Here is a 25,680-nt window from a genome sequence, read left to right on the forward strand (position 1 = left end):
AGTCATTAAGCAGACTCAGAAACTTGCCTGTCCAGAACTCATATCATATTTCTTGTAACTTGTCAGTGGTGTCGATTTATCTGTTAAAATCATTCAGTCTTGCGATTTCATTTATAAGCCAGTATACTCTTGTAAGCAGTGTTCACAGCTGTGATATGCGAAACTGCATAAAAATCTCATTAAACTCAAGGAGTTGTTAACAAGACCAAATCTTTATCGTGACTTTAATTGGGCATGACAGTGTTTTCCATGGAATGCATCCCTGTATGGTTCAGGACCATATATCAATGATATTTACCTTTCCAGGGAGAAGAAACTCGTCACAATAACAAAGGCGTTCTTTGATATTTGGATTGAGGCTGTTGTGATGATGTTCCACCTGAGAGTTGATTGGTTACTCCGTGTCTGCACATGTAGATCTAGATCTTATATCTCACACCTGTGCTCACCTTACTGTAACACAATTTGATTGGCTACTTCAAAGCCCATTTTTCCTAGATTCTATGCTTCGCACCTGTTAAAAGGATACTTACAAAATTCTATCAATATGTATAACCACGATTGAATACCAAAATTAAACAAAGAAGTAACGATACGCTGTGTGGTTGACCGTATTTTATTACATAATGACTACAGTAAATTATGCAAGCCAGAAAATGTCTCCATTTTGTTTAAGGGAATGAAACATGTCTGAGGTTTCACCAAATCACTCAACACCTGATTCTGTTTAGTCAATAGAAGCTGATGTTGATATTCCTCTGCGCCAAAAATGGTCATTCTTACATATTTGACCATCAAATTCCTGTGACATAGCCAAATAAAATCCATCACATTCAACTTTCATTAAAACAAAGAAAAACTGTTCGAATAAAAAAAGGTTATCAAATAAAAAGCTGCCAGCAAAGTGTTTGATTTCAAAATTAGTCCTTTTCTGAATATCGTGTCTGTCAAATTTTGTAAACAACAACAGCTGTCAATATTGAAAAATGAAACTTGTGTTGAAATGTGATATAGTTACAAAGGCAAACAAACAGGCTTTCCCCTTAAATATTGTATGATATTACAGCTCCATTCATCAGTATACATATAAATTGTCAACACAACAAATGGACGTATATTGTAAATGATGGCATGCTTCCTTCTTAAATCACACAGAGTTTAGGCTTACTAATATATCTGAACATCACGGGGAAAAATATTCCCGAGAATTGCTTAATGAAACTAAAGGAATGTATGAAGAAATAAACACAAACTGTATATCCTGTACCCAAGATTAGCTCCAGTTTTATCAGGCTCCAACACCAGATACAGATATTTTTAATGGACAGATATTTGCCTCACTAGACATGCGTTTGTTAAAATGTTTTAATATCTAGAATTCAGGCCAGAGGAAACTGGAGCAGAAATATACTGTACTGTTGAATCAAGTACTGTATGAAATATTGATAATTCAAGTATTGTAAATAAATTTCAGGTTCTATAAAAAGATATTCAAATGAGAATAATCAGTAAATAATCTTGACATTTAAAACCATAGCAAAGCATAAAAAAAATCTTAACATTTTACGAAACTATAAAAACAAAAGTCCAAAGTTTTTGCTTTAAAGAAACTTTCTGATTTATGTCAATTATCTTTGTAGTTAAACAACACAGACTTTTTAATCCTTATTTTCCAGCTAATTTGCAAAAAAAGACGACTCAGTTTATTTGATTAAATTAAACTGAATACAGATAATTTCACAAAAACTTTCACGTTTCTAATCTTTTTCCCAACATAGCCTCTTTGTCCTTGGAATAAAATACATATTCTATCACGATTAAGTTGTCACTGGACAAACTAGAAACACGTCACTACCTCGATGTTAAAAAAACCCCTTGAAATCCCAGATTGATCAGAACTCTATCTTCCTATTAAGAAATATATATTTACATGCATCATCAAATTGTACTGCAATTAAAAAAAAGGTATTATTAGGAAATGGGTCTAAATACAATCACTGGTTCAGTATATATTGCAGATTTAATTAGAGACAGGCAAACATAGAATCTAGAACATTGCTTATCACACATGCTACTAAAGTTTTTGTGAACTAGATTATAGCTACATTAGCGATGTGAAGCTGTGAAATGGAATGTCTAGCAGTGCTCATAATACACAGGTGATAAATAAGTGATACTGATGATGGTAGTTTTAAAGGTCATCTACACACACTGACGTCTGATCATCTATATATTGACCACTGGTCATCAGGATTCACCTGATTAGCACTTAACCTCTAAAATCAATTAAATCAAGAAAAATTTTAAAACTTCGGTGATTTAAAAATTCAATTTAAGATTTTTTTAAAAATTAAAGAAAAGAAAAAATATGAATTCAATAACCTACAAGGATAGTCCCACATTTCACCCAAAATAGAACCCCAGAAACAAATTTATAAAACATTCACAATTATAAAAAATATCCTTAAATTCTGACATAATGATTATATTACAAGCTTTAATGCAATTGAAATTGTGGTACACAAAATGTTCTTTATACATTAAGAAACAAACAAACATATACTGGCAGGGTTGAACATCAGAGACACACATGTATGTGTGCTCGTAGGGTAGTGAAAGGTATTGAGGTTCTTGTTGTTAAGGACTACATATCGGCAACAGGATTCAGGTGATGTCAATCTAATGTAGCAAGGTCTACTCACAAATAATGTAAGTATGATACAAACATGTGATATCTAAGTAATACCGACAGATCGTGGAATCTAGTCGGTGAGATGAAACCGAACAATGGGCGGAGTCATGTAGGTGTTAAACCACTAACCAACTTACTGAGTGATATCATTTATACCATGAAAACAATATTCTAGACCTTTTCTTAAATCAAACAAAATATATATCATTTTTTCTGTATCATTTCAATTAGATAAGGCAAAATGAGAGATTACTTTTTTGTTTCATAAAAAAAATCATTTTTAGCTAATATTTTGTTTTCCCCCTTTTTATTGAAATAAAGCAGAGCAATCCAAAATATCGGGGCTTTTATCTCAGAAACGAATTCTTATATGATAAAAAATAATGTGATTGTACATATAAAAGAGATGTTAAGAAAATAGTAGTTTACATTAAAAGTTTGGCATCCCAGGAAAGTTCAAATTACACAAGTGATTTATAATCAGACCTCAATACAGATATCAGGATTCAATTAAATGTTCAGAGGACATTTTAACTCATCTTTATTTAAGGTGAATGAGATTTCACAAATTATTCCTGTTGACTAATTTACCTAACTTACATATACATGTACATGTATATATTACAAGCAGTTGTAGAAATAAACAAATACAAAAGAAATGCATAGATTAACAGATTTCAGGACGGAAATTAAAATCAAACATTAAATAATTGTAAAAAAAAAATTAAATATTTACAAAATAAATATAAAATCTATGTACCAGGTTTGGGTAGTGTGAATTCTTCAGTTACTGCACGAAGCTATATCAGCAGTAGGTCTTGATCACAAAAATGTTTTCAATATGTTGAATCACATTCATTTAATATTAAATTTTCAACATGTTAAATCATATATAATTCTATAATGAGTTAAAGTAACACAGGACGTATATCTGTTTTTCATAAACGAGATCATCTCATAATTAACAACCTTGATACATTAATTCAAAATATTTCACTCAAACAAATGCTTTTGATATATCACAACATCACCATAAAATATTTTTTTGCACATTCAGAATTTGAATAACTATTGAAATACTGTATGTTCCTTACAAAAGGAAATATGTAAAATTGCTGTATGAAGTTATAATATATTTTCATTTTAGAAAGATACATCTTAGTTAAATGGATATGCTAACTTGTATAATATACCGGTGTGTTAGTTGAGAAAGTTACCTCCCTTAAGCCTATACATGTCACTGCAAATACAATATATCTGCTATTTGTGTTAAAAATGTCTTCCTTAACGAACTGGTGAGTTGTGATAATAAGGCTACCTCCCTTTGACATACAAAGTAAATGTCACTTGATACATTCTAACTGTGTACAAATTGTTTTCCTTAAGGGTATATGCCACCTTATACAATACACTGTGACATGTTTCCTGTGATTTATGTGTTTATCTGTGATTTATGCAAGAAATTTTTCCTTTAATAATACATGTACATGAAATATTACAACACTTAGTGTTTGTGAAATTATTTTTCTTCAGCATATCATTCTATATCAATGTCTTTTGTATACGGTATACTGTGTAAAAAGTTATCTTTAAAGGGTATATACAACCTTGCGCATTTCTCCTGTGATTTATCAAGAGTTATTTCCCTTAATGATTTTTTTTCTTTCAAATTATTTGATTATAAGGTGATATATGATGCAGAAATATATCATTCTATTCACATATCAAAAACCTCTTTCACCCTCCGCTAAATAATTATATATTAATATATTCTACTTCTAAACACACACACATATATTTATATACATATATATTTATATATTATAAACTCTTCAGTACCCACAGAGTGCTAGGCACATGTCTACTCAGACCAATTCTTGTTAGTAGGATATATTTGTAGAAATTCCTTAAAACATTTGACACAAGTGTCAATACAGAATCACTTGTCCGAATAAAGACCTAGAGGCCCAATTTGTAAACAACATGAGAAAAAGCTAAAATCAACAGTTAAAATTTGCAAATTTTCCTCAATCTGACTTTACAATGTCTTAAGGGGGAAAAAAACAGGTAAAGAAAGCTTTACCTGGTAATATAAACAGCCGTCTATGTTAAATATGAGACAATGAACCACATTTACACACATGAACAATTATAAGGTATTGTCCAACCATTTGACATATCACAAAAGACACATGTCCTGGTAACGTCATTAAGGTGAATTTAGTGAGTCTGTGATCTTGCAGCTGAACTGGATGCTCCGATTGTAAAATGTCATTATTTTCTTTACATGAAGATGGTAGCTAGCTCTGTAAGTTTGGCAGCTGTAGTAGGCACTCCTCACAGAATTTGAGCTGCCAGATCTTGCCTGCATACAAATCGAAATTCTCCTTGCCCATCAAAGTAACCAACTGAGGCTGAAAAAGTTCAAACAATAAATAAGTCTTACAACAATTCCTTTAACATGAATCAGTTATGAAATTCACTTATAATCAACCACCATTTATCTTGGCACACTAAAAATATATAGCGCAATATTGTCGCAAAGACATCACATGCCATAGAAACCAAGGTACAGAAACTGGGTTTGAATTACTCTTCACCTGATAACCGCATGTGCATTGTAATAACATTTTATGAATGCAACTGATTGCATACTTATATATTTTCCCAGTATGAAAATGTGTAGTTGAAAGTCATACAATACAAGCATAATCTGGACTGTTTACATATACCAGTTATCCATGGAACTATAAAATACTCAGGTTAAAAAAAAACCATTTGATTTAAAATACAAAATTTTTTATTGGCCTTTGACAGCAAAAGTATTGTGACTTTTTCTATACAATAATGCATATAGGTAAGGAAAAACAGATCGATTGACTAATTACCTCAACTTCATCATCCTCTATATTACTGAGGATTTGGTATGCCTTGTGTAAGGTATCAAACCCAACGCCTGCCACACAATCCCTGGAGGAAAAGAGACATCAGTATAAATACAATGAGAATAAAAATCTCCTCTTAGATTCAAGTTTTCTACAATGTGGATGAACTTCAGGATTTGTAGACCTGTTTTTTCTTTAAAGGTAAGCTTTTAATGATCAGATATAAACATCATTGTCACCATAATTAAGGCATTTACTAAGGGTAAAATTTCTTGCCCATGGTTGTGTCCTTGGACAAGTCATTTTACCCTAATTGCTCTGTATGGCATGCAAAGAGCCTGCCGTAGGTTCAGTGAGGTAGTCACCAACTACTACATGGATACCCCGCCTCAAAATGACCTTGGCAGTTCAAGAGGTGATAAACCCAGCAAACAAACAAAGATACATAGCACAAAAATTAGTGTCCCAATAATAATCATGTGAAGTTTGATTTTACTAAAGATACCATCATTATATAGCTCTACGTACTTGTGTAGGAGTTGTATCCTTTGACTCAGTCGGTTGGCACTACATAATGTTTCTACACCTGTAAACATACAAACAAACAAACCTATAAACATACAAATAAATAACTGGGTAAATATTTATCACCTATGACCGATAACTGTGAATGGTTATAGTTACAAACAAATAAATATTCATCCTTGCTAAAGACATTCCCTTGCCTAAGACAATTAAAGCATAAAAAAATCTGCTTACTTTAAGTATCTGATGATTTTGGACAAATTCTATTTACTAAGGATGTAATCAAAATTATGTGTGAAGGAAACTGTTTCTGTAAACTATTTTGAAAAAGTATTTCACTCCTTAAGGTTTAACCCTAGATATACAAATCCTTCATCACCTGAGTATTAGACTATCACTTCTTACTTAAAATCATGTTTTGAATATTTAAAAATTATCTCGATGTGATCTGCATTTACATTGTATGATGTAATCTGTATTTTGAGTGAATGATACAAGTCTGATGTAATCTGTGTTTTAATTGGATAATAATTGTCTGATGAATGGAATCTGTGTTTCGATTGGTTAAAAACTGACTTGGCAGTGAGGCTGATCGGTGGATATCTGGACTAGGAATGGGCGAGAGTGTTTTTTCCTCCTCCTCTTCCTCCACTGTTTTACTGGTCGCTGAATCCTCATCAGACTTATCATCCTCCTTGTTCAGTTTTAAAGTGGTGTCAAGTAGGGAAATAAAATTGTTCATCTCTTTGTTCTCCCTAGAAACATAAAACACAATACTTGTCAAACAATTTGTGTCATAACTAAGGAAACTTCATTATTGCTATCTAACAAGTTATCACTGAAAAAAATCCTTCCCAAAGCTGTAACAAAATTTCATTTTATAACTTAATTTCAAAACAAGATACCGGGTAGGTGTTTTATAGTATTGTGATAGAAAAAGTTTAGTAGGATAATTAAACAACAAACAAGCTCTCAGCACAAGAAAGTCTGTCATTGTAATCATATATGAAATTCATAAGGAATCCTGCACAAAATGGCTAATTGTATGTGAGAATGGACATCAGATGGTCCACAACACTCCACTATTCACATGTGAACTTTGCCCAAGATAAATCTGTTTGTGGTCAACAAAGGTCTATAACTCTTTATCATAAAGTCGAGGACAAAAACCTCAACATCAGCAAACAAGTTCTCTCACATAAAAGATACAACTCACCAAAGTTCTGCCCTCTCACGATAAATAACTCACATACAAAATTAAGCCCATTAAGCAGAACTAGTTTAGTAGGGGTTTTAACACTGTCACTTAACAAAATATGTCATACAAATTATGGATTTTTTTATCAATTAGCTTCTAATTTTCATCCTCCATGCATGTTTAGGATAAAACAAACATGATAGATACTATTTGATATAAGGGAAAGCTGTTGTTATTTTTTCTAAGAGAATTCTTCTCAAAATTAATTCGCATGATAAAATTTTAATACGTCAATCACACGTGTTGGTCACAACACAGTAACTCATCAATACAAATCTAGCAATACTACAACCACAAAACCACAAAACCATTCAGCACAGCTATATCAAAGTTTTCTCAACAAGAAGCAATATCAACACTGCATTAAACAAATGATATAAATTTTGTTCATAAATAAAAATATTCTATTTTCCTCAGAAAAATTCTGATTTCTTATTCGTTCTATGTATCAAAAATTTCTAATGACATAAATTTTATTTGAACTAAAATTACATGTAATTAAATCAAAATTCAAGTTATGAAATCAAATTTGACATGATGAAAATAAAAACAAATTAATTACCAGTAGTTCTTTTTCAGTTTTACGAATTCATTTTCAAACTGAAAAAATATGTATTGATACCGATGACCCTATTGATATCATTTTCAAAAAAAGATGACTTAAAAACGATTAAACTTCTGACTATACGATGTTGCAAAATGACACGCTATCTCCTAGCCATGCCAGGATGCCACACAGTCATACAGAAACCATCACCGTGTGAGTGAGACAGACGACATAAATGCCATATGGTAGCTTTCTCTAATACAGTACCCGTCATTGTCAAATGTGCTCGATAGGTCGTACCCATCATCACACGTCGACCAGCTACACAAACAGAACAATGGTTTAGTTGGTTTACGAAGTTAATATAATTAATGTTAAAAGTCTGGTTTCTACAGGTTTCTACATTACAGTGAAACCTGACTTTACCGACCACTGACTTTACCGACCACTGACCTCAACGACTATCATGTAACCATATCTACGAGAATGACGACATGCTCCATTGTATTTGCCGACATTGTCATTTACGACTCAGTGTCATTTCCGACACAATGACTCGACACCACAGTGTGTCGGTAAAGTCAGGTTTCATTGTATATACAGGGTTAAAAAGTTACAAAGAAACATATAGACTTGGCTAAAAGTCTGGTTTATACAGGTGTCCAGATTATACAGGGTCATATGGTAATATATACAGCAAGTTGGACCATCTAGTTAAAGGTATGTGGTTTAAACAGCTGTCCAAATTACACAGGAATACAAAGTACAGTGTACATAACAAGACATCAGAGAGGACCCTGCAATGTTTCCATCTCTAAACCCGAGTACAACCCCAGTGTTACATAGACACTAAATTGTTATAGTTATAATATCCAAATATTACAACATACATATTATTTCGATATTTTGAAATGATGGTGAAGAAATTGATTCAGGGGTTCAAGAGGTATCATGTACACAAAGGTTTGTATATCATAAGTTTGTCCTTTGACCCTTTAACCTTGAACAATGACCACTCAAACTTAATAAAGTGACCTTCACCTTGAGAAATCTTTAACCTATTATTCCTATTACATCTGCACATACACATATTACAATGTATCATGATGGTAAATTTCAGAAAATCTGGCTCTCTGAAAAGGCATTACATGATGTCTATTTTTAGTAACAGCTGACCCAGACCTTAACTTTCTAAACCCCTACCACACATTTGCATATCACAGTGTATCATCATGTGGTATTTCAGAAAGTTTGACTTCTGTTTGGGCTTTATATGACGTATTATATTCCTAGTTCTATTTTTAGTAACAATGACCTTGACCTTGACAAACCCGACATTCTCTGATCCTAGTGCAACACCATGTGAAGTCTCAGATAGTTTGACCTCCTGATATAATTTCCAGAAAAGAAAGTGCTGAGGGACAAGTGGACAGACATCCTGATTACTACAAGGCCTCCATCAGATTGGCATGAGTGAAATTAGTAAGTATTCCTTAATGGCAGACCTTCAAATGAATGAAACATCTTGGTTCACATACACTTGTTTTACTATCAAAAAGCTCATCAATTTTTTCAATTTAAGATACCTGAGCTTTTCTTTATCTCTCTTGAAATCCTCATTTTCTTTAAGAATTTCTTCCTCTGAACTAGAGCTGTCTTCCTGTATAGACGGCTGTCGGATTTTAGGTTTTGATTTTGTTCGAACAGGTTCATGCTACAAATCAAAAGATGTACATATTAAGATGCTATCTAGACCTGATAACATGAAATATCTGCAGTGATATACCAGGAATACCAAGAATGCATTTTCTTCATTAATTTTTGTAAAATAAGCATTATATTAAGTATCTGAAAGTGTTTAAAGAGTTACATTAACAAGATAAAAGTATATATTTGTGTTGTGCTTGTTGTTTTTATTTAAATACCTCACTCTTTTCAGCTTTTGTCACCCTCTGAGATTCTGGACGCTTTAATTTGACTTGTCGTGCTGACTGAGGACGCTCCATAGCTGTAGAGTATCAATTTACATTACACATTAACAAATGTAAAATGTATACATTAAACCATTAGCCAATGTATGAAATAATATATATAGAGATACATTCAATCATAATTAATTGCAAATATTTGGTAGATTTTGTCTTATTAAAAAGAATATGAAATCCCCCCCCCCCCCCCCCCAAAAAAAAAAAAAATTCATTTTGATTTGATGGATTAAATTAAAAGATATCTAAAATGTGAAATATCTCCAGCCCAATGATGATGTCCCCAGTGATGATGTCCCCAGTGATGATATCCCCAGTGATGATATCCCAGTGATGATGTCCCCAGTGATGATATCCCCAGTGATGATGTCCCCAGCCCAGTGATGATGTCCCCAGTGATGATGTCCCCAGTGATGATGTCCCCAGTGATGATATCCCCAGTGATGATGTCCCCAGTGATGATGTCCCCAACCCAGTGATGATGTCCCCAGTAATGATATCCCCAGTGATGATGTCCCCAGTGATGATGTCCCCAGTGATGATGTCCCCAGTAATGATATCCCCAGTGATGATGTCCCCAGTGACGATGTCCCCAGTGACGATATCCCCAGTGATGATATCCCCAGTGATGATGTTCCCAGTGATGATATCCCCAGTAATGATGTCCCCAGTGATGTCCCCAGTGATGATATCCTCAGTGATGATGTCCCCAGTGATGATATCCCCAGTAATGATGTCCCGAGTGATGATGTCCCCAGTGATGATGTCCCCAGTGACGATGTCCCCTGTGACGATATCCCCAGTGATGATATCCCCAGTGATGATGTACCCAGTGATGATATCCCCAGTAATGATGTCCCCAGTGATGATGTCCCCAGTGATGGTGATGATGTCCCCAGTGATGATGTCCCCAGTGATGACGTCCCCAGTGATGACGTCCCCAGTGATGACGTCCCCAGTGATGATATCCCCAGTGATGATATCCCAGTGACGATGTCCCCAGTGATGATATCCCCAGTGATGACATCCCCAGTGATGATGTCCCCAGCCCAGTGATGATGTCCCCAGTGATGATGTCCCCAGTGATGATATCCCCAGTGATGATATCCCAGTGATGATGTCCCCAGTGATGATGTCCCCAGTGATGATATCCCCAGTGATGATATCCCCAGTGATGATGTCCCCAGCCCAGTGATGATGTCCCCAGTGATGATGTCCCCAGTGATGATGTCCCCAGTGATGATGTCCCCAGTGATGATGTCCCCAACCCAGTGATGATGTCCCCAGTGATGATGTCCCCAGTGATGATGTCCCCAGTGATGATGTCCCCAGTAATGATATCCCCAGTGATGATGTCCCCAGTGACGATGTCCCCAGTGACGATATCCCCAGTGACGATGTTCCCAGTGATGATATCCCCAGTAATGATGTCCCCAGTGATGTCCCCAGTGATGATATCCTCAGTGATGATGTCCCAAGTGATGATGTCCCCAGTAATGATGTCCCGAGTGATGATGTCCCCAGTGACGATGTCCCCAGTGACGATGTCCCCTGTGACGATATCCCCAGTGATGATATCCCCAGTGATGATGTACCCAGTGATGATATCCCCAGTAATGATGTCCCCAGTGATGATATCCCCAGTGATGATGTCCCCAGTGATGATGTCCCCAGTGATGATGTCCCCAGTGATGACGTCCCCAGTGATGACGTCCCCAGTGATGATATCCCCAGTGATGATATCCCCAGTGATGATATCCCAGTGACGATGTCCCCAGTGATGATGTCCCCAGTGATGATATCCCCAGTCATGATGTCCCCAGTGATGATGTCTCCAGTAATGATGTCCCCAGTAATGATGTCCCAAGTGATGATATCCCAAGCCCAGTGATGATGTCCCCAGTGATGATGTCCCCAGTGATGATATCCCCAGTGATGATGTCCCCAGTCCAGTGATAATATCCCCAGTCCAGTGATAAACTTACAAGATGAAGCATTGTTTCTACGTCTCTGCCTTGCTGACAAGTTTGGTAAACTCTGAAAACAAATAGCTGAAGAGTTACCTCCCTTTATCACTTAATTACATTAAATGTTTAATTCAATTACAGCATTTCTTACCACAGTGACTATCAAATTCAAATAATTCAAGAGGAAACTTTTGATCAATTTGATAAAAATACAGATTATCACTATACACAATGTTATGAAAGGTATATATGTGATGATTCATTGTCTTTTAACTTGAACTTATACACTTTTATGGCAGAATATATTCCGGACAAAAATCTCTCAACAACAAAAATTGTTCTGTCTATACATTGTTTTTAGTTAAGTAGCATAAAAAGATGTGAGAAAATTTCTTTAGCACACTCAGGTTGATCCAAGCCAGTGACTTTTTATTTAAATTACAATTAGCATCAAATCTATTTATAACATCACTACAATGTCTAGTTACTGGACAACATACCCTTGGAGTTTCCGAGTCCCAAGAGGCATCTTCCCGAGAACTGGAGGTACTTGAGGATTTGGACTCTGTAGCTGAATGCTTGTCTTGACCAGGGAGCTGGCGTCGCTGGGGAAGTCCCTCCGATTCCTCCACCTTAGGGGGAGGTGGTAGTGGACGGGGCTTGTCCACTGGCTTTGGCTAAAATAGTAAGAAATTCACTTGATACAATATAAAACAATATTATCCTATGGAGAATTATTTTGCATTTAAACAAAGGAAAATGTTGTGTTTTGTTACACCATAAACACTGAAAAATAAATAAAAAACAAATAACTGTGGGTTTTTTTTCTTAATATCTAGCTTCATTAAAAAGACCCTAAAAGGTTATGGTTATATAATGTAAGTCAAAATTACACAAACTTTATTCTATGCTCTTTGTTTATGCTAATTAACATAACTGATTTAAATCAAATTTTGGACATTAGTTTGCAGAACTGAGCCATGTGAAAGAAACAAACTTAAAATTTGTCATCAGGTAGAGTTGTAAACCCTAAATTTAAGAAGTTTTTCTCAATCACACACAGTGGAAAAAAAGAGAGTTCCTTTTATGAGATGATACACAAAGATAGCTTTGGTTGGCAACATTTAGAAGAGTCTGGAAGAGCAGAATAGATTCACAGTGGTGCACAAACAGCCAAGTACAGGTATATTATTACAGGAAGCTATAGTTGACTTTACATCTGATAAACCTATACTAAATCCATATTTTCCTTCCCCAGCCCTATCACCATTCCTAAATCCTATTCCTCCATTCCAGGTTTGATTATTAAAAATGTACAGCATTAAAAAGCATAGATTCTTGTTTTATTTTAACCTGCAGTAAAATATTAAAATAAAAAATAAATAAATAAAAATTAAAAAAAAAAATCTCTGCAATCTTCAACTTCATTTTTAACAAATAAATCGAAATAACAAAAAAAAATAAACAAGAATGTTCTTCTAAAAATTCTTTGAAACACTGCAGTGATGTCAATTCCAAACAAGCTAAACAGTAAGCTTCTGAATGAAGGGGGAAAGCTCTCAACTGAAGTGTAAATTCCAATAAATATTGCTCTGAAGACGAGATTACCGATGCAGAAACCAACTTTATCAACTGAAACTACAAAAGTATTGGCAGATTGGCAAACACTACAGCAGAAAAAAATTCAAAATAAAGCTGCTAGACACAGCAATGCTCTTCAAACTGTTTCCAAAACATGTACTATTTCATACACATGCATACAAATCTGGTGGAAAGTGTTAACTCAATCAAAACTTTATTTCTGTTATAGAGAACTGACTTGTGTATATAAAACTTGTAACTCAAAACTTGTCAAATATAAATTTAAAAAATGTTTTTGTCATTTTAATCATAATTTAGACTATACATTTGTATCATCAGAACATTTGATAAGAATCAATTATCAGCTAACAAGCATATCAAAACAAGCTTTGCTAGCACAACATGAAATTGTAGAAAGTTTCCACTGCAAAAAGTCACAAAAATTTGAGTTGATGAAATACCACATGTCGGTATGCCATTCATAGAATTGACTTTGAAGCGATCACTCTTCATATTTTACTTTTAACCCTACCTTAAAATTTCCACCTGGTTCCACATCTATAAAACAATCTTACCTGTCCATACTTATCATATGTGTGCCCCATCTCAGGCACTGTGTGGAATCCAACCTTGGCATATACATATTAGTAACTATTATGTGTGAGTTAGACACAGGAAAAAACATGTATTGTTGTACGACATTATCTATGGGATATATTTAAAACTGAAAAAGTTGACATCTAGAAAATTTGTTGAATATACCCTTTAGTGGTGATTAAAGAAAAGCTTTTTTAACCTGTATGTTAACTTAGGTGCTGGCATTGCTGTTTACTTATAATTATCTGAAATCCATTCTAAGTTTCAAATCAACATATATATGTAGCATATTGAGAGAAGGCCATATACATGATGGCATTTGTCTGTGACCCTTCCAAATTCCAACGGTATTGGTACCAATAAATACAAAGGGACAGCACTCTAATGGACACTCACAAAACTGGATTGATTTATAATGGTAACATTGATGTCATTATCAATATACATGCATATCCTGCCCTAGTACATTATGTACCTGGGTCTAACATTGTAATAATTGTTACCGGAAAAGCTAGTAAAACTGTTACTATTTACCTGGTATTCTTCATCACAAATATTATCAAAATCTATTCAACTTTTGTCCAATACATTTAATTACCAAAGTAAGACAACAATTATTTATGGGAGATTTATTTTTATAATTTTCAAATTGATTGAAAAGTGGAATCAAAATCCTCATCCCTGCATATTCTCATTTTTAAAATACAGACTGGTACCTCCTGTGAAATAATTATACAACTAACTTCTCCCAAATGTCATCTGAAAAATATCCTATCTATAGATTTCACAAAAATACCCATACATTTAATAAATGATTCTGTCATTTTAGTTTTTTTCACATATTGTATTGTTAAGCATTCTACATTAAAGTCAAACAGACAAATGCTCAAACCACTCATAAGATATCTAAAACATGACAGTGAGTGTGTAGTGTTTGGTTTTACACGGAAATGTTAACAGCACAATATTAATTTAATGCCACGATACCATCAAACTTTATTTATACAGCCATTTCTGTCCTGAAATAAACTTATTGTTTTAAATAAGATGTTAAACAATACCAAACCAAATATCAACTTAAAATGACTTTGTGGCAATTGGAACACAGAAAAAATCACACTGGACAGTGGACTAGACAGACATCCTACTATGAATTAGTGGGAACTGGTTTAACAAGTCTGGATTATATGTCAAAAGAAATATTTAGAACTCTCACTCAGAAAGAAATTCAATAAAATGTTCCTTTCATGGTTAAGTATGTGACTAAATCTAACAGGAAAGTATTAATTCACACAAACTAGAGAACAGAGGCTCCCCTGACCCCACTACTTACAGATCGCTCACGTGCAGAGCTACGGGGTTCCGAGTCAGTGGCCGCATGCTGTTTAAACCCAAACCAAAGTCAAAAACTAATGTTTAGAAAGGCGTTACTTTTTAACTCTTACACCAACAAAATCATCTGTAAGGTGCACACAACATTCTTCTTGCTATTTTTGTTAAGACCAAATTAATTTCAATTTCTGTATTAAGGATATCATATTGTTTTTTTATTATTTTTATTTTTGTTCTGTAAAACATATCTCTTTCTATATTGTATGTATCCATTTTAATAAAGGACAAGAATCACTCACGTTTTTGAAAATGGACTTTTGTGGTTAGTGTTTGCTACACTTGCTGCTGAGTCTGCCTCGGACTTGTCTTCGTCAGTGCGGCTGTTTTTCTTGGATATCCAACTATCTTTCTTTTTCTTCCTAGGACTAGATGAGTTATTCTTCTTAGGTGAAGAGGGTTTCTGTCAATCAAAATACAAAATATAAATAATTTAAAGTGTATTACAATATTGTAGTTATGTACTTCTTCCTTGGACTAGATAGTGTTTTTTTTTTTTTTTTTTTTTTGTGAAGAGGGATTCTGTTGAATGCAAAAATAATTAATTGGAAGAGATGATATCTTCTGATTTCAAATCAATATTGTAGTTATGCTCCTTTCTTTTTCTTCCTGGGACTAGATGAGTTATTCACTTCAGAAGAAGACTTCTGTAAAATGAAATGAACATATAAGCAAATTTGTAATATATATAAATATCTTTCATCTATGCTGTAGCAACGTCCCTTGTTGAGATTTGAGTAGGCAGTAGACTTTTCAAGATGTCTGATGTACTAACTGCACTTGGTTGATGTGAATTAACACAGAATTCAGCTGAAATTAATTTTTTAGGATGAATATTCACACAAACCAAATAATCAATCAAAATAAAGTTAAATTTCACCTCTTTTTCTTTCACGGTTTTAGCTTTCATAGTATCCTCATCTGAGTCTGATGAAGATACGGGTTTCTTCTCAGCGTGGGCTACGGCCTTGTCCTCTGCTATTGGGGGCAGTTCCTGTTTGGCGCCGTCTGAAGGCTTTCTGGCATGAGTTGGTTTTCGTATAACCACTGGTACAGGTTGTGGTTCTGCTGGAGGTGGTTCTCGATCACGGTTGCCATGGCTATTGGCATTGACATGGAACACACTGACTTTCTCTTTTCCTCCATCGACAACATCCTGAGCTGCCGGAGCTGGTGGTGGACGTGGTGGGTGGTGGGATCGATCACTGGCACTTGATCGTGATGAAGTGGGACGGGCCCTGGCAGCACTTGTCGGTCTGCCGGCACTACTTGGTCGACTGCAAGAATAATCAGCAAATCAAAAATTAAATCCATACAATAATCACTAGTATCAAACAACACTTCTCACTGAATATTTCATCAAACTGGAAACATTACAAAAATCCTGAAGATTGTGAAGCATTGCCAAAAGATCACCAAGATATTTGATAATTACAGGTTTTTTTTTTTCAAAATCACAAAAAACAGGTCACAAATTAATTTTGGAAAATGCTTTTGCAGACCACAATTGCAAATGTGAGAAGATATCAAAATACGAACTTGAGGTCCATATTGTAGTGAGGTCACATCGATGATTAAAACATTTAGTGATTAAACACAAGTAAAAGTGACATGGAAATTTTGATACAAGGGTGGTAGTTAACTTCAAATAAACAAGTTTTCTTGAGAAATGTAACTTAAACAAGTTTTCTTGAGAAATGTAACTTAAACAAGTTTTCTTGAGAAATGTAACTAGCTTTATGGTTTTAACCGTAGTGCTTAATTTGTAGATGTAGATGCAGAGTCTACCAAAATTGTGAAAAGAGCTCACAGCAATAAGGATAAAATGTACAGACACTGTATGTGTGAACACAAAAACTTGAAATCAAATTTCTCCGGCAAAGATTTGTCATATAAATAAAACAGAGTATGTTATTTGTGTTAAGGACAATGGATGGAGAAAACTGTGATGAAATCAACAGGTGACATGGCTGCTCGCTTACCATTGTAATATGATGCATGAAAAAAAGAAAAAAATTCAGATTTTTTTTACAAAAAATATTGATGAAACTAGCAAACTAACCCAAAATTCTAATGAAATACTTACCCAGCATTTGTGTATTTACATATATAAAATCACTGTTATATTCAGCTTTCTTTCAATTGTTACCTTATAAATTTCAGACTAACATATTGTCTTACAATTGATTTTAAAATGATATGTACTGGCTCCTAAAGAAATATCCTGCTTTACTGCGAATTGGGTCTCCTTTATACAAGAGTTTGACATTTGAAAAACCTGTTGGAGATCTTACAAATATTTATTAGGACTTCATAACCTTTTAAAGTCAGATATGTTTGAACAGAACAGAAGAAACGCACTGACTTAAATTAAGCAAACAAAATCAATAGAAAATTAATGAAGATAAATATACATAATTCTTGACAGGAAATGTGTACGCTGTAGAATATCTTTTAGGAAGATATCTCTAACATTATCATACATAAAATATGTTAAGTAGTTTAACTCCTTAAGTTCCCAAAATCTGAAATAGCTATATAACTTGAACAGTAAACTTTTGTATCAAAAATTGGTTTTATCTTTGTTTACACTGACTTTTTAATTTTTTGTGTTATTACAGTTGACATATTTCTTTTTCTACTGTCATTTGAAGAACATCACATGTTTTAAGAAGTTTTAAAAAATGTTGACCAGAAATAATGAACCGATCTATGACTCTACAGTGAATACCTAATTAGCTCAACATCATACTTACCATTTACTGTCTAACTTTATACTATAGTAAAGACAATATTATTTTCATAGAGAATTCCTTCTTTACAGATTTCATTAGAGATAAGACTGCCCGTAACTTCCAGTATTTAAACCTTTCTAAGCAAAGCCTGGCCTAATTCAGGGACTGTATAAACCAATGTCTGTTGGTCTCTATAAAGCAATATTCATAGATTTTGTTTCCAACTTTTGTTATGCATATATCTGTCATTTCCAAATATCAGTTCAAGCTTCAGGATCATGAAACTGTTGTAGGATTAATAAAAAATAATAATTAAGGATAACATATATTGTTTTATATTTCTCATGAAATCCCAAATTCCATATTTGTAGTTCTGAGCCAGATTTTATTTCCTTTCTCGATACTTTTGATGTACCCTTATAACAGACTGTCGTTGTTTAAGGCAAACATAATCGAGACCTCTACAATGTCAGCTTAATCAGTAAATCAAATGGACAGAATAAGCTTTCATAATGTTGAAATATCAGATATCAAAATTTAGAAAATAAAGAAGAAACTGTTTATTATTTGAGTATATTCTATGGAAAATTCAGTAAAATTTTCTTGCTCAGAGAAATTTGGAATTAACACTTGGGAGATTTAACCCAACAGCTAGATTAGTCTAAATTGGTTCATAGACTCAACAAAACCACTTTTCATCTTGCTCTATAAGTCTTTTCATCTTGCTCTATAAGTCAATCATATCAATGGTGCCTGTCCAGGAGATGTAAAACTATTTACTAAAACAGCTGTAAGATAAAGAGCAGTCTCTAAAACGATGAAGGGAGGTAACTCTTGGTGTTATCTTGAAATATGAAATTAAAAAGAAGAAATTTTAGGGACAACACTGTACCTCTTCTTGGTCTCCTCCAGGAAGATTGAGATGTTCTTTTTGATGTAGGAGTCCCGAAGGATACGGTTGACTGTTGGGCGTTTCTCAGGGTCCTGGTGTAACATGTTTTTGATGATCTGGAGAAGCTCTGGAGTGTACTGTTTTGGCATTGGGGGCATCTAAATTAAAGCAAGTCAAAAATGGCATCAGGACTAACAACTTCTTACAATGAACTCACAAGGAAGACTGAGAGAATTATCAACTAAGAGGCCAAAAAGACCTATAAATAATCTTTTTTTTTTTGTACCAGTATGATAAAATATAGTTGAGAACTGTTTAAAATTGCTTTAAAGGGAATTATAAATACCATTTGCACTGCATATATGAAAATATAATGATTTAGTTTTGTGTTGTTTAACATATTATCAACAGCTATGCCTATCTAAGGACGGCCTCAACTTTGTGAGAAATGAATGTGTGTGGTGAATGTATGGTTTCGGAAGACTGCAGTATCATTGTTTGCCATTGTCTCCCTGCGATAGTGCGGAACTGATGCCAAATTTATAATTATAATGCAAACCACTTGACTACTCTACCCCTTCCAATCCTTCCATTTTAACAACTTATCACCAGACTCCTTTTGATATACAATACCTTTCCTCGTAGGATTTTGTACACAAGGGAGTTCATGTCTTTGGCGTTGAATGCATGTTTAAGCGTCGCCATTTCATACACACAGCAACCTAGGGCCCACACATCGGACTGTAAATTCAAGTAATCTTGTTATATTGTGAGTAGCTTATTTTTTAACAAACATTTTTTCTCTGAACATCAATGATAATTCATCTCTGTATCATATTTAAACACATTTCTCAGCTGGATCATGCACATAATGATTGGTCCAAAATGAAAGTCAAGAAAACATTTAAATTTAATCTGAATATCAAATATTTCTGTATAAATAAAATACAACATTCCAACTAAATCATATAGAAGTAAATGTCAAATATGTAAATAAGGTGGGTTTCTTTTCTAAATGATTATATTAATATAACCCAGTGTCAAAACTGCACATTTTTTTTTCTTTTGCAAAAATCTTTATGAAATAACTTTCCAGATTTTAAAGGGTTATCGATGACACTACCTTGTGATTGTAGGGTTTGTTGGAGAACAGTTCAGGACTCATATAGTAAGGTGTTCCTATAAGGGTAGTAGCCATGTCGCTGGAACTATCTAACACTCTGACAAAAACAAAACATACCCGCCATTTCAGGTCAGTTTATATAGAACAAAAATAACATAGAAATATAACACATTATCTGTAAAGTCTTGACGGTTACAGTTGATCTGCTGTCTTAATTTGATTCAATAATTTTCAAGATTTCAAATGAAATATCTGAATACAGTACTTAAGGTTCTATATTTTTTAAATGTTTCAAGGATATATAATAAAATCATAAAAAAATACATTGAAAACAATTAAAAGAGAAAATTTGTGCTATAAATTTGTTTTAAAAATGGTCTTAAATGAAACTTTGAAAAATTTGACCAGTCGAAAAAAACCAATCTTTCCAGTGCTTTTCACAAATTCAACACTAATTGATAAGATGATCCAAAAAAAAAGTCCAAACTATGACTTTATTTAACAATATATCGGTACATGAGAATAGTTTTTATGTACACACACATGTACTTCACAGCGATACATACTGTTTTTAAAAGTAAATACATACCTTGCTATACCCAAATCACCCACTTTGATGATTTTACTCTTTGTTAGAAATATATTCTGAGTTTTCAAATCTCTGTGTAGAATGTTCCTTTCGTGCATGTACTGCAGAAAGAAAGTAAAGCATTATCAATACAGGCAAGTTAAACTCTGTTAAACAATTCTGATATAATCATATGACCTAACTCATACTTAATTTTGTAAATAGCAAATTTTGAGGAACATGTTTCTAGTTGCAGCTGGTGGCTACCTCACTGAGGAATATATACGGATTAACTGGTTCATCATATATACCATCCACATCAATTGAGGCGACGTGTCTTGCTCAAGGATGTAACCACAACAGCAGTTACACGGACAGGACATAACTTCATCTTTAATTTCGAGAAACACAAATCTCACTCGAGTTTGAACTACACATACACCTCAAATCTTCTTCTAAGATTGCAATGTCTGATGATCAAACTACTACACTGTAATATAAGTTTTCTGACCTTTCTTATATCAATTCTAGCAGACAAATAATTATAAGTGACCTTGACCTCTATATAACAGATAAAACTGACCTGCAATGCCATGGCGATCTGGACAAACCATTCCACAACCTGTCGTTCATCTAGAGCCTGGCCTTTATTTTCCTTTAGTTTTGTGTACAAATCTCCTCCCTCACAATACTGCATGGCAATAAACAAGGTACCCTCCTTCTCAAATGAGTCTTTGTATGACACAATGTTTGGATGCTTTAGTTTTGACAGTAACTTTGCTTCTTGTTCTGCTGATGAACGTTCTCTTTTAGAAGCTTTTTTAAGGTTTATCTTTTTCAAAACATACTGAAAATAGAAAATATGAGATTAGCCATATCATAATATTTCAAGAGTAGCATGTAGTTAAATGCAATTGTTGAGAAATAATACATTACATATCTTAATTTCAAAATGTTTGCATATTTTAGATAATCATTTAGATATCTTATAGTCATTGAAGCATATAATAAATGTGATAATTAATGCATAAACTGCATAAGTACATGTTTGTCTGGGAGATTTAAGCCATGAACAGAAATAAAATCACATCTTTCTTTTCACACTGATTTGAATGCAGAACACACATCAAAGAAATAGTGTTTCGAGAAATAAGAGATTGCAATCGGCACATGTACAGTAATGTCAGATAATATGTGGTGGCCTCTGGGAAAACGGGAGATAGTCAACTCGTACCCATTCCAAGTCGTACCCACCAACCCGTACCCAAATATTGGCGAAGTCGTACCCACATAAACTGGCGAACTTGTACCCAAGTATGGCTAACTCGTACCCAAGTGTGGCTAACTCGTACCCTTCTTTTTCCATTAAAATAAATATTAAAAATAATAAAGAATATTAAAGATTTTCAACAGTCAAAATTTTTTTATTGTTATCTTTTTAGCATGTATCACGTTATTTTATGTAAACAACATTAAAAATATACATGTACATGAACACTCAGCTTTTATTTCTTTCAATACTATGATTTCAATATGGTAATTCTTGTTTTCTTTGTTGTGCTTTTTGGATACCAGCATTTTCTTTGTTCTTTTTGGATACCGGTATAAATAAATGATGTGTGTGTAATGTACACACGTGTCACACATCTGATACCACGTGGCCGCCGATGATGCTAGTGCAGTGTAAACTAAAATAGCGCACGAGGAAGCCATTTTACGTAAAATAAACACAGCTAACACACATGAAATAATCTTACCGATTGTGTGAGTATAATGTACACAACTGTTGCGCACACATTAAAAAAAAGATAATAACCGTACAAACATATTAACATGTATGTATCAACACATGTATTGTTGTCATTGTTTTAACTGTAATTTGATGTATATGACCAATGGAAAAAGTGAGAGTGTTTAACCATTTCAACAAGGGTTATAAATATAAGTTTGACACAATGATGATCATACGACATTATATATCACCATGGCCTGCGTCGTTTGTAATGAGGAAGTGAGACCCCGACAAGAAGCAATACAGTGCGACCATTGTGATTTATGGCAGCACAGAATCTGTGATTCAGGGGGGTTTTCTCTGAACGCCAACATTTTTTTAACAATAGATAGGTGTTGTTTCAGGAAACAATGGGGATGCAATTATATACTGTTTCATATAAGTTGTCCTTTTTTACCTGTACAGTCACCTGAGATTTACCTGTGTTTCACTAGGCATATATCAGAATTATATTTTTTTCCAGCTTTTTGTACATGCCAACATTCAACAAATAGCAACAAATATATGATACAATGTACCATGTAATAACATCATTTTTTTGTCTCAATTTACTTTATTTTTATTTAATATTTTCGATAGTTACGAAGTATTTGATATTTTAACATATATAACAGCTTTAATAGTTAGATAATTACCAAGTGTTTTATATCTTAACATATATGACGGCTTTAATATTTAGATAATTACCTAGTGTTTTCTATTTCTATATGACAGCTTTAATATTTAGATAGTTACGAAGTATTTGATATTTTAACATATATGACCGCTTTAATAGTTAGATAATTACCTAGTGTTTTATATTTTAACATATATGACGGCTTTAATATTTAGATAATTACCAAGTGTTTTATACTTTAACATATATGACCGCTTTAATATTTAGATAGTTACGAAGTGTTTTATATCTCAACATATATGACGGCTTTAATAGTTAGATAATTATCAAGTGTTTTATATTTTAACATTTAATATTTGATATTTCTATATGACGGCTTTAATATTTCGATAGTTACGAAGTATTTGATATTTTAACATATATAACGGCTTTAATAGTTAGATAATTACCAAGTGTTTTATATTTTAACATATATGATGATGAAACTGAATCTTTATGAATTTGTTGTTGATTGATGCATTGTATTCCAATGCATAAACTCAGGTCAAAAGTGAATTAGAAAATGACAGATAAAGCATCTGTTTTATATTTTCATTTGATTAGGACTATTGATCAAAATACATTAACGCAGTCACCTATTCATGCCGATACTGCTTTTGCCATTACTGTATTCTACCGTTTTGTGATTGGTTAATGTTCCTTATATACTGAAGTTAGAGTTGTCTCTCTTGATATATATGCAGCGTATTGAACGTCTGAAACGAGTCTCTTGATCCAGTGGACTTCGTTATCTTATTTTTATAAGATGGGTATATATACGTACGAGTTCGCCAATTCCTTTGGGTACGACTCTGCCAATGTTGGGTACGAGTTCGCCAATTTTGGGTACGACTCCGCCAACTTTGGGTATGAGTTCGCCAATTTTGGGTACGAGTTGGTTTGGGTACGAGTTAGCCATAATTCGTGGCCTCTTACGTTATACGAGTACGAGATAATTATATATCAAGAAATGTCAAGGACCAACTGAAAGTCCTCTCGTCTTGGTTAATAAAGCTTTAAAAAGATATATTTTTCTTTCACACAATTTACCTGTTTTTTGTCTCTTTTATGTCTTGCCAGTGTCACTTCACCATAACTCCCTTTTCCTATCTGTTTGATAAGTTCAAACATATCCAGTCCGTTACTATAGGCCATGATGAATGATATATGCTTGTCAATTCGCCGTTGGTATGTAAAATTTAAAATACTTAACACGTAAAAAGCTTGTTAACTATGATACCACATTACTTATAACATCATTGTAGCATACACTGTTATGTTTACGTGTATCAAATGGGAAATTTTATGAAATATTTGTCGGGAATTTCCACGGATTTTCAGCCAGATTACACATTAATGCTACATTGATGGCATTTATTTCACGTCTTCGGAGAAAAAAGTTCGTCTAACAATATTTGTAGATGACACTAAAACATTTAAACAATAGCCACCAGTTATAGACTTGTTCATTGTGATTGTATTTAGTTCATAGCGTTGATCATATCTGATTGTTTTGACATTTGGAATTCCTTCGTTGTTTCCTCGCGGTCAGCGTCCAATCCATATTCTGGTCATTTAAAATAGAAACATTTAAACACTTGATATGGTGAATTTCGCATGCTGATTCTCTCCGTGGTACACTGTGCCCAGTTTCCACCTTATTTTAACATATACTATATAGACAGTACATGTTGGAACTGAAATGCTATAGGAAGTGCACCATGGGATTTGTTGATGACACGTTTCCTAACTCACCGCACAGGAGATCATTAGCAGGGGAAACAACTCATGACGAGAAGAAAGATTTCCTATCAAAAGGGCAAGATATATTTATCAACCGCAATTTTAGGAAATTTGAATCAGTTCTTGTGAACTGAATATAGACCGATAGCTACTTAAGATGCTACTTAGACATGCCAGTCAAAAGATGAAACAGATAGAAGATGAGCAATAAACAAAAAAGTTTTCAAACTAAATCTAAGATCTAATTTTTTACGGCCTTTATTTTTATAAGAGAATTTTAGAAATGAGTTTTTATATCTACGACTTTTGTTGTACACTATCACTATCATCAATAAAACTAAAAAGGATAGAAAAAAATATGTGTAACACCGGACAAATACTAGAATAACTTACACGGATGAGACATGACTTATAAAGAAAGGACCATCCGGAAATACAGGCGTGATCATATGGCGCGGGAAGGATGTCATAATCAAATATTTTTGCCAAGGCAAAAATAAAATATTGACTAGGCAAAATTATTTCTGCCTAGGCAAAAATCGAATATTGCTTAGGCAAAAACATTTCAGCCTAGGCAATATCCGATTTTTGCCTAGGCAGAAATCGAATTTTGCCTAGGCAGAAATTATTTTTGCTTAGGCAGAAATCGAATTTTGCCTAGGCAGAAATTATTTTTGCTTAGGCAGAAATATTTTTGCCTAGACAAAAATCGAATTTTGCCTAGGCAAAATTCGATTTGCCTAGGC

General features: G+C 33.7%; 1 protein-coding gene across 1 annotated transcript; it reads right to left on the reverse strand.

Moving 5' to 3' along the window:
* Window positions 1–598: 598 nt before the first annotated feature.
* On the reverse strand, window positions 599–24,930 carry LOC117330672 (serine/threonine-protein kinase Nek4-like). The gene is given in 18 exon segments (XM_033889108.1): window positions 599–5,106; window positions 5,581–5,662; window positions 6,106–6,163; window positions 6,679–6,857; window positions 9,494–9,621; window positions 9,833–9,915; window positions 11,878–11,929; window positions 12,360–12,425; window positions 12,428–12,536; window positions 15,371–15,418; window positions 15,669–15,829; window positions 16,307–16,703; window positions 19,054–19,211; window positions 19,687–19,794; window positions 20,177–20,273; window positions 20,766–20,866; window positions 21,328–21,591; window positions 24,242–24,930. Coding segments are annotated over 18 exon segments (2,310 nt in total). The 5' UTR covers window positions 24,347–24,930; the 3' UTR covers window positions 599–4,992.
* Window positions 24,931–25,680: the final 750 nt, after the last annotated feature.

The sequence above is a fragment of the Pecten maximus genome, chromosome 7 (assembly GCF_902652985.1).
Source record: "Pecten maximus chromosome 7, xPecMax1.1, whole genome shotgun sequence".
NCBI lineage: Eukaryota > Metazoa > Mollusca > Bivalvia > Pectinida > Pectinidae > Pecten > Pecten maximus.